The 18,630-nt window shown below is 41.9% G+C and overlaps 1 protein-coding gene and 1 long non-coding RNA gene across 12 annotated transcripts in view; both read right to left on the bottom strand.

The window, feature by feature from the left end:
- Window positions 1–13,953, bottom strand: part of SMAP1 (small ArfGAP 1) — a 91,287-nt gene extending 77,334 nt beyond the window's left edge. For all 11 annotated transcript variants that reach the window (XM_085576393.1, XM_085576394.1, XM_031504418.3 and 8 more), the window contains exon 1: window positions 13,747–13,953. In XM_085576393.1, coding sequence (XP_085432519.1) covers window positions 13,747–13,864 — 118 coding nt within the window. In that variant the 5' untranslated portion in view covers window positions 13,865–13,953. The remainder of the gene's footprint in view (window positions 1–13,746) is intronic.
- On the bottom strand, window positions 1,202–13,738 carry LOC146767825 (uncharacterized). The gene is made up of 2 exons (XR_014954222.1): window positions 2,631–13,738; window positions 1,202–2,595 (listed from the first exon to the last, which is right to left on the bottom strand). It is a non-coding gene; the product is annotated as an uncharacterized LOC146767825 (long non-coding RNA).
- Window positions 13,954–18,630: the final 4,677 nt, after the last annotated feature.

The following is an 18,630-nucleotide window of genomic DNA, read 5'->3' as shown; positions in this document are numbered from 1 at the left end:
GAATACAATACCACAGCAGTCGGGAATACAGACCTGTGAGTATGAGTTCAGAGCAGGATTAAGATTGCATGAGAAGTTATCAGTTCTCCAAATGTGCACGCAAAACGCCGCAAGCCTCTCAGGCACGATATCTTGGATCTATTGTATTTTACAAATTCTCACTTAAGACCAAACATTTGACAGAATCCTTTCATTCCATGAATATATTTTTGGAGTAATCTTTCTAAAGCAAGGACTCAATGAAAACTCAAACTCCACAGAAACTGCAGTGAAAAAGACAAGTGTCAAGGGCTATTTAGCATCACTTCTTTCAAAAGTTGCTTGCTCTATGCTGCAGATCGTCTAGAAAATGGAACCAAGGCTTCACAGTCTTGGTTAATGAGAATGACAGTTTCTTTGTACTTAGAACACACAGGAAACCCTCAGCAGTTGTGGTGGATAAATCTTGTCTGGTCATCAATCACCCACCAAAGAGGAGAAAAGATAAAAACCCCTATGGGGGCAGTTTAATAAAAAAAAGCAAAGACCATGTGCAGAAATAAGAAGAAAAATATTTATTCTATCAGCAGATGATCTCCACTTCCCAGGAAGTGAGGTGTCAGTATACAGTTGGTTTCTCTGGAAGAGAAACACCCTAGCAACAAAATCTCCCCATTCCCCTGCTTCCTCCTAGCTTTTACTTTGTCACTTGTTACAGCCTATTCCTTAGGTTTGTTTGGGTCAGCTGTCCTGGCTACGTCCCCTCACACACTTTCACCCATCTCAAGCCCAGTGGCCTTTGCGGGGAGGCTGAAGAGACAGCCTTGGTGCTGCACTTGCACTGCTCAGCACCAGCTGAAACACTGGTATGTCATCAACACCCCTCTAGAGCTGCAAAGCACAGCACCATGAGTGCTGCTATGGAAAGGTTCCCCCTCCCCCTCTCAGACAATACCAGTACAGCAGCTCAATGCATTTAATGTTGAGGATAACCCAGGTATCACTTGGCAATGAGAACAAAGACCAAAAAGCCTGCACTCAGTGTTGTACTGACATACCCCTTTGGTTGCACCCCTGCTTAAGTGCTCAAGTACACTTTTTCTCAGAGGATCTAAAGAGTGCACATAAAGTGTGGCATTTGACATGTTTAAAGGGGTATTTCTGTCATTCTACAGGCAACTGAACAAATACCCCATATATAAACACCTTAATGGGATAATCAGTCCCTATACTATAAAAGCATCATTTCCTATCAATACATTGGTTGCATCTATAAATTGTTATGAATAACAAATTTAAACCCAAATTACTTCAGCACACATTGCCAGGAGCTTATTTCAAATAATCATTCATTCCTGATTGTCCCTTACTGCCATGTTTTGAATCCACGTGCAAGTTTGGCAGCATTCAGAAATACCAGGTTACATGATGAATTACTTCCATTGTCTTTTGCTCAATTTCTTATAAGACTACTACTGCCTTTAATCCTACCAATGAAGTCCTTTATTTATGAAACTTTATTAATTTCCATTCAAAGGCTTCAGTAAAAATACACTAGATCCTTCTAAAGCAATCAGTAGCTGTGGAATATTGTATTCCTTTTCTCATCCATGCAAGAGAGAAAGTTACCTACTCCATTTTTTTTCTTCTTTTTTAAACACAAAATCATAGCCTGACACAGCTTTTAGAGAAAGAACTGTTCCTTTACAAAATCACACCTGCAAAGTCAGTTGCTTGGCAACACTGCCTCCAACTATCACACATGGCTGTCCACAGCTCCACTGTGGCATGCACTGAGATACAGTCTCTACCTCTTTTTCCTCCATCATCTACTAGAAACACCTTTCCTGAAGAGAGGAAAGGGGAAATTGACAGTTCAAGACTGAGACAGGTGGAACACAAAAACCACATAGATCAGCTTCCCCCACAAAATTTGTCACAAACCCATAAGATACAACATCAGCACTCCCTATATCCACATCTACCACAGAGTTGCAGCACAATAATGTTCTCTGTTCCTCCAAGTTCTTCCTCCTCTTTAGATCACTTCAAAGCAGAAAAGCATCTGGCTTCTTTGGTCAGAGAAAGACAAATCTCATCAGTATTTTGGATAAGCAGGAAACAAGGCAAGAACTTGGGTTCTCTTAATTGTGTTGTTTCATCGCACTGGGCAGGAGCTCCTTGAGAATATATACTCAGACATACAAACTTTCCATACAATGGAAAGCAACAAGTGATCAAGACAAGACAGAGGAAGATAAGCAGGAGCTAGCAGTATATCATATAATCAGAGTCTACTGTAAACAAAGATGAATATAAGTAGGTAAACAAAGATGAATATAAGTAGGTATCTGTGGGACTCAGATTCAGTCAAAGGAAGAAACAGAGTTTTCTAGCTAGGCAGAGGCCTGGGAAAGAGCGGGAAAGAATGTAAATAATTCTTTATCTCTCTTGTTTTTCACATTGTTTATAGTTAAGTTCTAGCACTGTGCGTCAAGCACTCTGCACCAATGGTGGTGGGTTGTTTTCACTTCAGAACCAATGGATTTGGTCCTTGCAGAGCTCTGTATAAAAGAGCGGTGCATTTTGAATAAACAGGAGTTTTACTCTCACAGCCTTCGGAGTCAGAGTTCTCTTCATTCCCGTCCTGCCTCGACAGCGACAGCTATCCATTCAAATTTTAAATTTGCCAAGGTATCACTAAGATAATAAAGCTTTTGTTTGAATGGATTTTTGTGACGCCATTCAAGAGAAAAATGTTAAGAGAACTTATATTGCTCAAGCTCTCAGCAGACAATCGAATAAGAGACCAGAATGGAAGAAAAACAGGAATCTGTAGGATCTTTTGTAGATCTGCAAAATCTTTTTTGCCTCAGTCTTCCGGAGGAAATTGTTGTTAGTCATAACATGGAGTTCAAACCAGTAGTTTTAAGATCCAGAGAAATTTCTGACACAAGGAAGACTAGCTCTAAGCAACTTTCTACCAGCTCCACAGAGCAGTTAAAGTTGTGAAGGTATTCTCCTAGCTAGACTTAAACATTTCAGTCAAATGCAATATACGAGTAACCCTTTTACCATAGCATCTCAATTCCCAGTTGCTTTAAATGGCCAGATTTGAACTTTTTTTGTCTCTGGATGCACAAACAACAGCAAGATTTCTGAACTGACAACTCAAAGTTCTACAACAGTCTGTCCTTACTACTGTTTAATCACTTTCTCATAAAGGATTTCAACTTTAAACAAAGAATTTACTTTGAGTTGACCTAGACTGATACTTGCACACTGGGGAGAAAGAGGAAATAAATTACATGGTATCTGCAGTGGCACTCCATATCAGCTTGTAAGTGATACAACAACTGAAAGGGATCTGAAGTAGCAGAGACTGGAAAGGACCCTGGAAGATAAGCTAGTCCAAGCCCTTTTGCCCAGAGCACAGAAAACACAGCAGGTTGCTTACAGCTGCTCCCAGCCAGATTTTTGGGACTTCTACATTGCATGCTCCACAGCCTCTCCAGGTAATCTGATGCTAGAGAAAAAATTATTTAAAAAAAAAAAAAAAAAGACAAACAGAAATCAAAAAAAAAACCAAAAGAAAACACCTAAAACAAAACAAATAAAAACCACCCCAAAACAACAACAAAAAATCTTTTCTTTCAGTGGGATATTCTGTGTTTTAATTTGCATTCATTGCCTATTGGTCCTACCACTAGATATCAGAGACAAGTCTGCCTCCCATCACCTTTACTTTCTGTCACCAGGTATTTATTATACACATGCATAAGAATCCCTCAGCAGTCTTCTCTCCTCCAGGTTAAACATCCTCAGTGCTCTCAGCCTCCACTTGACTGAAAGGCACACTGACCTTCCCCTTCATGCCATTTTGCTAGGTTTGCTCCAGTCTGTCCCTGTTTCTTTGTGGAGCCCAGAAAATCACAGCACTACAGATGCAGTCTCACCAGTGCTGAGGAAAGGATCTCCTAGACCCACACACTGACCACCCTCTTCTGGAAATTCAGTCCAAGATGTTGATTGCCTTCTTTGTGGCAAGGGTGCATTACTGAGTCATGACCAATTTTTGATCCACAGCATTTCTTCTGCACGGCCAACACCCCCTCCCTAGGGACAGAGCTTTGCACTTCCCTTTGTTGAACTTTGTAACACCCCTGTTGGCTCATTTTTCTACTTGTTCACTTGCCTGCTCCCGAGTAGCAGCACATCCATCTGGTTTATCAAACACTCCTCCCAGTTTTGTATCCCATCATGTTTGCCAAGGGAGGGGTCTATCCAGTCACACAGGTTATTAATGAAGATGCCAAACAGTGCTGACCTCAATCCCTGAGCTACACTAAAAGGGACTGGCCTCCTGCTTCACTTTAGGATGGATCACCACCCTGAGCCTGGCATTTCAGCCTCTAAGCTATTTGCAATCCACCTCACTGTGTCTTTATCCAGAAAGCATTTCATCAGCTTATCAAAGAAGAAGTTACAAGACAGTTTTCAAAGCCTCATGAAAGGTCAAGGTAAGAAAACACATGTCATTCTCATCCAAGTAGCCAGTCATCTTTCTCAGTTCAGTGTGTAAAGCTGTTTTCAGGTTGGTCACACGTTACAGCCCCTTGATCAATCCATACTACTGCCCATCATTTTTCTTCATGTGTTTTCAGGATTATTTGGTCTGTCACTTTTCCAGGAACAGAGGCAAAGCTGACTGGCTTGCAGTTCCCTAGACATTCCTTCTTGCTCTCTTCAGAGATAGTAAGAGATTTGCTTGAGTTCAGCTCCCAAAACCACTCCCACAGTCACCATGACCTCAATTAATGAGACTCACCACAAAATTACCTTGGCTACCCTGTCTCACTCCTGGCTGCATCCTATCAGAGCCCACAGAACGTGTACATCCAGTTTCTACAAGTGAACCCAAACCTGATCCTTCTCTACTGAGAGTACACTTGCCTTGCCTAGAATCACTGAAAAAAAGTCTAACTAGTAAAGAACAAAGTGAAGACGACGTTGAATATCTCAGTTGTTTCCACATCCCTTATGAGCAGTTCCCTGCCCCAATTCAACAGCAGGTCTACATTTTCTCCATTCTTTTTTCTGCCAGTTATCTGTAAATACCTCCCGTGTTGCCATTCACATGAACCTTGGCATTAAACTCCACATGGACATTGGCTTTCTCATCTGGACACATTTGCATGCTTGGATGATGTCTCCAGGCTCTCCCTGGGCCAACATGTTTCTGCTTCCACCTGGTTATATGCTGCCTTTTTGTGTCTGAGCTTTTTCAGAAGCTCCTCATTCATTCAAGCAGGACCCCTGGTGCCTTTGTGCCATTTCCTATTCATTGAAGTAGTCAACCAGCTTTCCTGGCTCTCTCTGCTCAGAACCATCTTCCAAACGATTCTTCCAAGAAGGTCCTTGAATGGAAGAAAATCGTCCTTTCTGAAGGTTATGGCTGTAATCCTACTCTTTGCTTTGCTGTCTGCAATTCAGATCCCGAACTCTTCTACCTCATGACCACTGCAGCAAAGACTACTCCTAACCTTTACATCCTCAACCTATCATTGCTTGTTTGCAAGAAACAGGTCCTCAACCACTTGTATTAAGATATAGGCATCAATGCATGCCAGAAGCTTCCTTGATTACTTATTCCCTGCTGTGCTTTCTCCTCAGAAAAAAATAAGTATGGTACAAGTACCCCAACAAGCAAGAAAGCCTGTGAACATTAGGCTTGTGCTGTCTGAGGAAATCCTCATTACTTCTCCTGACCCATAAACTCTCAACTGGCTCACCCATCTCCAGGTAAAGCTGCAGGCAGCCCCACTGCTCTCACAGCAAATGGCAACTCCCCTTTACCACCATCCCAGTCTGCCCTTCCTAAGCGCTGTACTTAGCCATTGCAGACCTCCAGCTGTGAGCTATCCCACTCAGCAATGCCAATAAAAATCATTGCTTAGTCCTAACTCATTTTTCTCTGCCATAATACCTGCAAACAACTTGCTGACAATACATTGAAGATGGATTTAACTAGTCATTGGTTCATCAACCTAACTATTCAGAATCACCTCAATATGAAAATAAGGTATCATGGAACAACTTTACCTGTCCACAAGGGAAAATCATTATGCCTAGGCGAATTTATTTGCGGCCACAAGAGACACTGTGAAGCACCAGAGTTCTTAAAGTAAAGCTGAATCATGCTCAGATGAACCTTTCGGAGCCAGTCTATGACAATGTGACACTTGAGCTAAATCAACTGCTGACTACTCCCTGAGTAATGTCTGATAAATAACTCTCTTAAATCCTATAGGATACATGCATTAAAAAGGGAGTCACCTTTCCAGGAAAGGGTACCTCCCTAAAAATCTGCTTATCACATAGATATGTCTAATTGCTTCCTCTGTATCATGTACAAGGACATGATACAGGCTGCAGCACAGTTGCTCTTTCTTCTTTATAGCATTCAGACCAAAGATGGAAGACAGCATTGTTCCATTCTGCAAAAGGAAATTCAGGAACAAAGCAAAGACCAAGTGGTACAAACAGGCATCCTGCAGCAGCAACTCTTTTACATCACTGAAAGGCGACAGAACTGCAGTTTCAGGACAACTTGAAGACACACACCTGGAGCCCTGAACAAAAGAACTGGGGTGTTTTGCACTTTAAAAAGGCAAGAGCATGGGCTCATCAATAGCAATAATCACTTTTCAGGAACTGTCCCATCATCCTTATGGTCCACACAAAACAAAAAGCTTAGACTGCCAATAACTTCTGAACATAGGGTAGAAAACTAAGCACATAAGGATTTCTGCATTTGCATCAGCCTGAGGTGTAATACACCTCAGAGAATCTAAAGATTTACAATACAATAAAAATAAGAAGTCACACATATTTATATTAGTAGTCACAGAAATAATTAGGTTGAGAGGGATCTCTGGAGGTTACCTAGTCTGGCCTATTGTCAAAGCAATGCTAAGTTCAAAGTTAAATCATACTGCTCCGGGTCTCACACAGTCAAGTTAGTTTAAGTCCTGAAGAATAGCAATTGCATCCACTTCAGGAAAAATTCCTTCAACTTTGCAAATAATCCAATTCTATTACAAGTTAAACATTTTTCCTGTGACTTATTTGAAAATATTTTTCTGCACTGTAAGAGTCAGGAGACGGAAACAAGACCCTTCCTTTCATGGGCTGCTAGTGCCACCCAACACTGCAACATCCCATTCAGAAGTCCTAAGATAAGGCTGCCATATTTTGTTCCCATTAAATGAGGTCTCTTAAGGGCTCTTTTCTTGGGGGAAACAATTATTATTCTCAGGGCTGCAACAGCAACAAATTCCTAAGTTTCAGTCTCATCCAACCAGTGTCAGCAACAGGTTAAAAGCACACTGAACAAACGCACTGAGGTAGTTTTATTTAGTAGTAGAAAATGAGGAAAAAAATCCTGGTTATATAGCCACAAGAGAGACTAAAGTGAGTTTCTGGTCCTTAAGAGTCTCTGAAGGCACTGTCTTTGACAAAAAGGCCAGAAAACTACCAGCTAAGTACCAGACTATCACTAGGACTTCTAGTGACACAGTTCCTTACTATTATTAGAGTTCAAGATATATAATTTCATTTACTAAGCTTAAGTAATAACAACCCTGAATCAAAATGCTTTGCCTTCATTTTTCCTTATGGATGGACAAGGAATAATGGCTCCTCACTGGAGAGCCAGAGACCTCCAGTTATATCTGTCAATTCATGCTCCAGTCTGTTACACTCACATGATCTTTCCCAAGCTTATTTTGCAGAAATAATGTGAACCCTGCAACAGAAACACACAAAGAAACACCAGCAATTTCTTGATCTGAGTGACCTGCAGTAACATCTGCTATCTGCAACAACTGGTACAGAATATTCATACAGCAAAATCAGCTACTAGTAAGCTAGTACTTTGTGTTTGAACTTCAATATAGGGCTAGAAGCTGCAGTAGAGATGAGGTGTGAAACTGACCTCCAGCATAGTCCAACTGTGTTCTACTACCCCTACTCCCAGGGGTTTCTCCACCTGAGGAGGAAGACAGGAAATATTTTCACCTGAGGAGGTACAGCAGCCAGGGCCTTGCCCTAGTGTTCGCTCTGTCAATGAGCTGTCACAAAGCTTTCTTACACTGACAGTGAGGCAAAAGCTGATGCCTTGCACAAGCTGATGGCAATGAGCTGTAAGAGTTATCCATCTGCTTGAGAAAGAAGTATACTCTCCATCAAAGTTACACGCAAGATTAAGACAGTTAAAAGAACAGACATCAAACAGGTAAACAGCAAAGCAGCTTCACAAAAAGTGACAATCATACACAAGTGTTTAAGTTGGTCTCCTAGCCACAGAAGAGATCATATGCAAGATGTGAATGTCTACTCAAAGGAGTCTGAACAGCTGTAAACACTTCTGGGATATTCCAATTTCTTTCCATAGCTAAATTGCCCCCTTTCTTAAACTGTATTTCTTTTCTCCCTCACTGCTAAGACACACCATGCTTGGGATTGGTTAGTTGTTAGGGAAGTTAACTTTAAGTTCTAGCTACACAAACATTAGTACCGCAATCTCTCCTGCTGAGTCTCTCTCCACACTCCCAAGTGTCTGTACCTGCTACTCTTAAGACAGAAGGCCAAGTCTTCAGTCACATACAGATATTCAGTGACTGTACAGTACAGCTATAAATACTGAAAAGTATTTTCATTAATATTCTAACCAATTTTAATCTGGTTGAACAAGCAACAGTGTCAATGTGCTAAGATTTCAGTAACAGATCATTTAAACAGGCTTCAAGCACTATCAAGCATGAAGTAAGTAAACATTAAAAAAAGCCCGAAAACCAAGAAACCCAGAACACTTCCTTCTGATCCAGAAACTTATTCACCTTTTCTGAAGGCCCAAAACATCTACAATTGTTTACACTAAGGTCTGAAAGTTTCCAATTATGTTACTTTAACTTGATTACAGTTTACAAAAGATCTGAAGCAGTTGACAGATAAGGTAATTGATTTCTTGACAGGGAGATGAATTTCCAGATTTAATAGTCAATCCATTGGTATTAAAGATAGCATCCAAATACAAGCATAACAGCCAGAAAAGGTATATTCTGAGGCAACAGCTCAGCTCGCAGCTCAAAGAGAACATTCACATTGTTTTTTCTTAGAAGGGGACAAGATATTCAGCAGAATCGAAGGACTGTCCATCTAAGCAAGTAAGTCTGTAAACTGAAGGCCATCAGACTTGGTCTAGCATGACTGCCTCTGTAAATGGGGAGCATAAGACTCTGATTACTGTTCCTAATGATGTTTGAAACTAATCTCCTTTGGTGCTTCATCACACACCTCAACTTCTTAGTACTTGATTCAGTATTTAATTTCATCATCCTAACACCAGCCTTGCTGTCAAGCAGTAAGAACACAAGTCTAGGGAGACTTCTAGCATGTTGTAAGCAGGTACTAACCACATAGAAATAGCAAATGATAGCCCCTATAGTCAAAGGGTCCCTGACTGATGTTAACAGCTTGATTTATTTGGGCTTCATTTCAGATTTCTAAGAGGTGTCATCGCCTAAGGGATACAAATATCAGGATTGAAACAGCAATTTAAAAAATGCATTACCCTCCCTCTACAATAAAAAGTAAGAAAAATTCAAATGCCTTACAGCAGCTTTCAGCATAGTCTACATATGTGATACAACTTCTCCTACATCCTTCCAATTCCTGCCAGCTTTACTTAGTTATACAAACAAAAGGATCACAAAGGAATTTCAGTTGCCTCTCTTTCAAAACTTCAGGGTGGCTCAAGATACTGTCAACATACCCTACTATTTCCTACAAGTATCAGAAACAGTAGTGTAACTTCTTCCCAGTAATGTAACACTGGGAACACATCTATTGGCATATGCACACAGCTGTTCAGATTGGGATGTAAAGAACAGACAGTACACAACCAAAAACTGCCTTGTCAAATATTATCCCAGGCTCCTCACTCTTTCGAAAGCCTCAGTGATTGCAAAGACAGTTTCAGAACCTTTAATTTTCAGGTTTCTTCCCCACAGAAGTATCATCTAGCCTTTCTGACAGACACAAGACTTACAATTTGAAGGTGACATATGGTAACTTCTGTATGGCCCTACAACAGGTAGTTTCCAACACATTTTAGCAGCAACAGTCAGATTCATAGCAGCTATTTAAACAGGTAAAAGTCAAATACAGAATAAAAATCACTTCTAGAAACTGTTGTTAGGGTCAGCAATCCTAATTATTATTTCATGCTATTCTGCCAGATGCGTCCTCAGCTGTATTCTTCACCTTACAAAGCCATCCAATGTATCTGCATACCTCACACTTGAAGAAGCAGACCACAAATCAAAGCATGGATTTATTCTTGATATGAGACCACTGCTAATGACAGAAAGATTATTTTGAGGATGACCAAGAAATAGCTTTTCTAATTCTTACACAGAGTAAGCATGCAATAAATATTGGAAAGATGCATGCTTCAAACTTCCTTGCAAGCAACGCATATGGCGGTCCTATATGTGGGCAAGGAAAGCAAACTCAGTAACTCAGGAGTGACAGGATGGTAGTGGGAGCCTCTATCACCTTTTTGATGCAACAAGTAAAAGCCAGCAGAAAAGTCTTATTGCTATGAAGGAAGAGTTCAACAGCAGCATTTCAGTAGATGCAATGAAAGTAATGAGTGGTAAATATGCTAATAGGACCAGATTACATTTTTTAGGGTGAAAAGGATATTTGTAAGATTTTAAATTATGTCTAGTTACTTAAGAATTCTCAGAGCCTCAAAGAATAGTAGTTAGATAGACAAGTCTAATCTGCAAGATTTCCACAACCTTTGGATGTGACTATCTGAAAACAAGCCCAGTGTAAGTATGTACCCTTCACATTTAAGAGATACTGTAATACCTAGGGTGGGAGAAAGGAATTAGTTTCAGTTAAGTGCTCATGCTTAGCTGACAGCTATCTGAAAGACCATACTGAAAACAAGGTTTTATGTACTGCCAGAATAAGATCCAAGACAACTGCAACCCAGCTAAAACAACTGGAGTTAATCATAAATATGTTACTCCACAATTAGGTGACCAAGAAAAAGAAACAAAACACAGAACTTGGAGGGTCCTACGAGCAGCAGAAAGGAGGACAGACAGAGAAGACAAGCTCACGCAGGAGAGTAAAGTAACAGAAACTAAAGTGGACAATACTGCAAAGAAAAAAAAAGAATACATTACATTAAGAAAACTAAAGACATGATGAACTAGGACTTACACAAAAGAAGTCCTTAACATTTTGTCATGTTAATGACAAATAGCTTCATGTTAATTTCTGCTGAAGCCAGTATGAAGAGGCTCTCCAGCAGAACTGACCATAGGGAACTCCAGACTAATAACAAACACGACTAGAGATGAAAGGGATGCTGTTAGTGTTGGAAGAGGTGAAGGAGACCTCACAGGCTGGGAAATGCCAGACAGCTGGCAGGCTCTGGTTAGCTAACAGAGCCACATTAATAGCCGCTGCTTCAGACAGCCCTGCATTCCTGGACTAGCAAAACTACAGCTTTGCCAGGCAGCAGCAAGTCATGAGCACTCAAACACCATGGATTAAACATGAAACACATTAGGAAAAAACAGCTGGCTGCAGCCTTTAAGCAAGAATCCACAGTGGCATGCTGAGCTGTCTCCCGGAAGTATACAGAAATCTAGACTTTGGGGTACAATGGAAGCATCTCAACATTGTTCCCACAATGCTCCTTCCCAGAAGGAAACTTCCTAAAGGAAGACATCACCACAAACTGTATGCGTATATAGGCACACGTCAGTCAAGTGCCTTTAGAAAAGCTGCAACTAAAGCAAGTTTATCATTCCACACTCCTCCTTCCAACTATAAAAAAACCCCAAACATACACAGTACAGGCAAAAGCAGCACTATAAAGCTAATATGATACAAGATTTAAAATAAAAATTGCTAAAACAGGATGAAGTAAATGCAAATTAAACTTGAAGGGAAGAATAGAATAAATAAAAAGAAACCACCAAACCACAAGTCCCTCACATTGCATCACCCAGTATTTTCATGCCAGCTTTCCTGGGGCCAGGGTGAAAGCAAGCCATGCTTCTGGCATACAGAGAGACAGCAAAAGAGAAAAGCAAGAAGCTTTCAAAAGTGCCATCAGATTTTAGTAGGTTTTTACTCTAAGTAAAAGAGTCTACTAGAAATTTGAAAACTGAATGAATATGTACTAGCGGAAGACAGCCTGGTCAAGATATTGGTAGGTCCTCCAGAACCTGAACAGGAAAAAAAAAAAAAATTAAGATACACCAAAGCTTGATCTTACGAAAGAAAGCACCAAAGAAAAGAACAGTGAATAAAACCACTAATAAACACAAATGAGAAGGAAACTGAAAGTGTCACCACTGCTGAATTAAAAGTGCAAAAGATACTGAGCACTGAGGGCTACAGAGATACAGAAATGTTTTGACTGAGCAAGAGTTAGGAGAAAACTCTGAAGACAGGACAAGTAATCAGAGAATTCTGGACTCCAATCTTGAGCAACACAGCCCTCAGGTCAATGCTACGTAACAACTTATGTATCAGCAAGCAACACCAAGCAGCATTCAGCACAGAAATACAGAGCGCCCATAACACATAAAATATAAAAATGAGCTTTTGCCAGAAAGTCACTGGTTACAAAGAGTCATTTACATGGTAACCAGTTGTCATGGGGCAAGAGGAGCTGTGTTAGGAAATGGTTAGGCACAATTATTTACAAAATATAAAGACCCACTATCTTTGGCGTAATCTGTATCATGTACTTCTAAGAGTTTATAGTAGGACAATACAGTCTTCTCTCTGATTGTGCATGACAGGACTTGCGTGCACAGTGAAAAACAGCAGCACACACAGATGGGAAGACAATTTACAAACACAGCGCCATTTCTGGTTGCTCAAATGAAGCTCACTCACATTTCACACCCACTTTATGTGGAGAAGGACTGAACAAGGCAGCTCTGGCATTAATCATACAGTGTGAACTCCCAGTTGTTATTCAGGAAGCATAGACTTAATAACTTACTGTACAGCCACCCTACCTAACAATCTTAATAAACTGACTCTGGATGAAAGAGGGATGTGCTACAATTTTCCATTTGAAAGCAACAGAATCCATGGTAAATACAAATATATATACATACTTTTGTGAAGGAAAAAAAATAGACTAAAGCACTGTAAGATTTGCCAGTGATACAATCTTTAAAATTCCAATTCCCATTCATCCCCAAAGCCACCCCTGTGACACATTTAACCAAACTCAGACATCCAGATTCACAGAGCCTGGCATTCTGACTGAGTCAGCAAGGCAGGGTATATTGTTTTGGACACTCGACATTCAATTCATCTGGCATCTACCCCGGCATCGCCAGTCCCTTCCCGAAGGCCACAGCCCGCTCCAGATCGATACCTGGCAGCGCAGGAAGCGGACACGGCTGTGAAACTTCAGGAAAGGGCTGGGCCAGGCATTGCATAAAGCCCGGCTGGGGGCTCCCGGCTGGAGGACAAGGCGGCTGCAGCCAGCCCATGGAGGAGCGGCTCACACGGAAAGGTCAGGCTGTCTGTCTGTCCCCCCGCTGCCGCCCCGGGCCCGCTGTCGGGAGGAGCCGCCCCCGGTCCCGCCGCCCTGCGGACGTGGCGCGGCCCCGAGCCGGGACCCGCCGCGCCCGGGCCCCCCGCCCCGCGTACCCTTGGCCTCGCAGTCCGCGCAGTACTTGTTGTCCTCCTCCCGCAGCAGCTTGGCCAGGATGGCCTGGTGCTGCTCGTTCTGCTTCTGCGCCTTCTCCCGGCAGGAGCGGGTGGCCATGGCGGGGCCGGCGCGGGGCCGCAGCGCTCCTGCCCTGGCGCGGCCACGGGAACCGGCGGCCGCGAGCGCCGACTTCCTCTACCGGAACTATTTGCGGACGCCTCCGCCTCCCTCCCTCCGCTACCGGGACGACGCGCGCGCACACGCCCACCCCGGCCGCCACCGTCCCTTATTCCGGCGGTGACAAATAGTCCGCCGGGTCCCTAAGGCCGCGCCGCGATGTCGCTCCTGCGCGGCGCGTCCCAAAGAGGGAAAACGCCGTCCTGTCTTTAGAAGGGCACGGAGCGGTGCCCGGGCACAAGGGCACCGCGGCCACCGCAGGTGGTGTATCCATCCGCCGGCGGTGACCCCGCCCCCAGGTGGGGCCCGGGGCAAGGGGGCCCGGCGCGAGCCGCCGCACCTGTGCGCGCGCCGCCCCGCCCTGAGGGGAGGCGGAGCGGGGCGCCGGCTGCCGGCCGTGTGAGCGCCCGAACGCGCCTCGGTCCGTGTGGTTACCAAATACCCAAAGCACAGCCAAGGGGTCTGCCCGCGCCCATGAGACCGGGCACCCTGTGTCCTCGGGACAGTTGTCTCTTTCTCCAGGCCACTGCTGGCGGAGAAAAAGAAAAGCTCTTACAGCCTTTTGGTTGAATGGACTCTGCCGTAGCCGGAACTCGCCCTCTGAACTTTCTCCAACAGTACGTGTTTCTGGCTGAAATAAAGCTTTACAGGCGGCAGAGACCTTGCAGTGAGGAATCTGGTGCTTTTCCGCTCTTGTGTAGGTGGTGAGTTGCTCTGGGGAAGTCAGACTGGGATCCAAAGCACCTGCAGAAAAGCACAGCCATCTTCTGGGACCAAGACTGCACCTCTACATTTTGCCCCTCAAAATGCCATGTCGCTGCTGTCCCCTTCCTCTGTTTTGTATCTGGTCCCTTTGCTGCTGCTGAGTTCTCTGTTACAGAGTCTGTTCACCAGTAACATCCTTTTTGTCAGATCAGTTCTAGCTTGCTGCATTTTTTTTGCCTCTAATCCAACCCTTCTGGAAAGACCTAAAGCCTATATATAGCCTTTAAAATGCTTATGTGAGGCAGATGGAAATTCAGGTCTTTTCCCTCTCAGCCACTAAATTACTGAATCATTCTCTGTGTCTTTCTTTTTCTCAGAGACAACACTGAATTATATACAGTTGATGAAAATACTACATGTTAAGTTAATTAGGAGTTAAATTAGCACCTGACATGGGAAAATGTGTTTAGATTTCCCTTAAACAGAGAGTTAAGGTCTGCCTGTACAGTGGGAGTCTCCTGGCCAGTGAGTTACTGGGTATGAGGTTTCAAAATGAGAATCTGATATAAATACATAATTCGATAGATGGTTTAGCATCCTACTTGGAGTATGCATTAAGGGTTTAAACCAGAAATATAGAATGGCACAGCAGAGTTGCTTACAGTGCCAAAATAAAGAGACTAGCTACAGCAGAAGGTATGTAACAGAAATGTTACTCTATCCTGATATTTTGCCATCAGCCCTTGCCTAGAGACTTGGTTATTGAAGCACATTAAACATGACATTAAGCAGGACTGACTTCTTCTAGCTGAATACTTTATCTGCAAGCATATAACTGTTTTCTAGCCCAAAGTGGGCTACTTACGCCATTTTTTTACTGCCTTTTTTTTTTAGAGAAAACCAGCTTCAGCTAGAAAGGAAGCTTCTACTCCTTGCTGTTATTCCAGGATTCTGAGAAACAGGATTATTGTGTGCTTGTTAGAATGGCAAGAGCCATGGGTAGAGAGATTAAGGGAAATGAACTTGCTTCTCATGTGCTAGATAAGCAGCAGCATTGCCATTTTAGAAGAAAATAGTAGTTTCTTTTCTATGTGACAGACTTGACTTGTAGGTTACACGTAGTCTCAAACTCTCTGCCATATTGCCAGAAGGTATCAAATAGCTTTAAGCAATTGCATCAGTTTCTCTGATTCTAAAACAAATACAGTGATGCTTCCCATGTAAAGTGGCTATTGATCCAGTTCTTGTGCTTGAAAAAACCCACACAACTGTGCAGACTGTCTTGTTCAGCATATGCTTTTGCCCTTAGTGCTTAAAACGAAATGCTATGTCTTGATTGATGCGGGCTGTCATCTCCTAACTGTTGAGTATGATGATGTGCTTCTTGTGTTCAGCACTGAAAATTATCCTTCCAAGTACTTCTGCTTCTGTAATGTAGTAGAAATATGAAATCGCCTATTTCACCATGAGGTGAAATTATATATTAATATTTTAATAGATAGTGCTTTGAAAACAGCATGCTGTAAATACATCATTAGGTGTTCCCCTCAGAGCACAAATGAATTGAAGGAGGACAAAAATGTATCCCTTCTGTGCCTTTGCTGCTTTTTCTAGATCTCAAACAGCAGCAGAATGTTGTAGATGTGAAGTTATTGCCAAAAGCATTTTTCAGAGGGGGAAAAAAGGAAGAAAATATGTTTTTTGGGATACAGTATGACTTATAGAAGGAGTTCAGGTCTGCCCACACCATGCCATGACTTGTACTGCGGAATGGCCAGAGATGTTGCACCTTCAAAAGAAGATACACAGTTGTCGTGCTGAGCCTGTCAGCCCGGTGCCCCTTGCTTCACCTTTCATTAAGCCCTGTAGCACACAGCCCATGCAATCCAGTTCTGGAATTGTTTACAGTACATGCCTTGTGTTTCAAGACCTTTATCTTCAGAATTGAGTGAGTTTCATGAGGCGAACTGAATTTTCCATAAAGTAACTTGAACATTGAAGTTCTGGAATTTTCAATACTAGAGATTGTGCAGCATTTAGTAAAAGCAAATTTACCCAGCATGAGAAAAATCTCTCCCTAATTGTCACTACTTGTCATCCCGCAGGCTAGTCCACTTTTTTGCAGAGATACCTATAGATAGTTTGTGAACTTCATAAGCTAATAGCTGAAATTCACTGAATCTAGACACCTACCTTTTTCAGAATTCATCCCATAAACCAGCTTTAAATAGTATTTGCTAATCAGGACAGTATTAGCATCAATTTGACTTAATGGGAAAGAATGTATCAGGTGCAAAGTTATTAACTGGATCGAAAGCAGGTGTTAAAATAGCTGTGTTTCTCTAATGCCTCATCTTCAAATATCAAAGTCCAGAAATAAATGGGGTTCCAGTTAGAGTTGTTGAGTTGAGAATTTCTGATTCATAAAAAGGCTTGGTGTTTCAGATATTTTCAAGCTCTTAAGAAAAAGTTAAATATACATATATATATATATATATATATATATATATATACATACATACATGCACATACACACACACATGTATATATATGTATATGTATATAACTTCCTGGGAAATGGACATTTCAGTAATGTTTCTGAAACTTGGCTCTTCCAAGTTGGCTGCCCATTGTGTAGTGTCTGGGCAGCCCACAGGATCAGATAATGTGGTACCTGTGATCCTTGGCTGGCAGAGAATGACAGAACCTGAAAAGCTGACCATAACCACTGTGTTTCAGCAAATGCTTCAGATGCAATTTCTATCACAAACTTAAGAAACCTTGAGGTATGAGCCTATCACCCTGTCTATCCTTGATGGCCAGTGGAGAGAAATAGACATTTGTGAAGGTGGCTTGCCGTGTTCTCAGACAGGTGCCTGACTGGGGTGAGCTGAATTACTGTCTGGAAGGGCCTGCCTTAGAAGGAGGGGAATGACTTCCTTGATAGTTTGTGTCTCCTAATTGAGAATAAAGGGTAGAGAGGGTGCCTGTCTCTTACCCAAGTGGTAAAAGACATTTAAGAAAAGAATTCTCAGTGTTGTTTTGATAAATGAGATTTTTTCAGCAATTTACTTTGTGTAGGATAATTCCTGCCCAGCTCTAGTGCTGGTATATTCAATCAGAAAAAAAAAAAAATTGAGAAAGCCATAGTAACATAACATTACATGACATAACATCTGTATCAGAAACTCTACAGCTATACCAAGAGTCACCACATATTTTTAGTCTTTGTTTAAAAAGAAAAATACAGCCCTGAAAATAAATTCAGTCATATTAAAGGATTCAGTGTTTTTTAACAAAAAGTCCCCAACAAAACATAACAAACCCTAGCCTTGGAGAAACAGAAAGTTTAGTTTTCAAAGCCCAATTTTAAATCTGCCTTGAAAAACCTTTTTAAAGTTAATATACAAACTACGTGTATATTTGAACATAATACATTAATTTATGCCTTACAAAACATAAGCTATATAGGATAGAATATATTGATGCAATAAAAAGATTCCTTATACAATGCAAAATTGTTGGGGACAGGACTTTTGAAACTGTAGTTGAATATATTTGAATATACTGTGTACACAGGAGTACCAAGATCATATCTCATCATCCCCAAAATGAGTATTACGTGTTTGACAGCTTTGCAGGGTCATTGCAATGGGAACTCTGGTTGATAAGCATTGTGGGCTTGCCCCAGGAGTGGCATGAGTTGTGTTCCTACAGTCTGAGCCCTCACTGCCTGGCCAATGAACCAAACAATGATAGTGTCATTCCTAAGATGGTTAAAAAGTATTAAAGGACCAAGATTTATAGGTGAAGCTGCATTTTCAATGAATTCTCTGCACAGCAACTTGACTGGAGAGATTAGGTATTAGAGGCAGTAAATCTTTCCTCCAGTTTCTTGGTTCTTCCTTTACTTCTATTCAGAGATCTGGTAGTAGATGAAATATTGACCTTATAACATCCAGAAAAGGCAGTCTAGTTTCTATAGCTGCTGAGCATTTGAA

This window comes from Lonchura striata, chromosome 3 (genome assembly GCF_050655825.1).
Source record: "Lonchura striata isolate lonStrDom1 chromosome 3, ASM5065582v1, whole genome shotgun sequence".
NCBI classification, from domain to species: Eukaryota; Metazoa; Chordata; class Aves; order Passeriformes; family Estrildidae; genus Lonchura; species Lonchura striata.
This window is presented reverse-complemented; position numbering and strand designations above follow the sequence as displayed.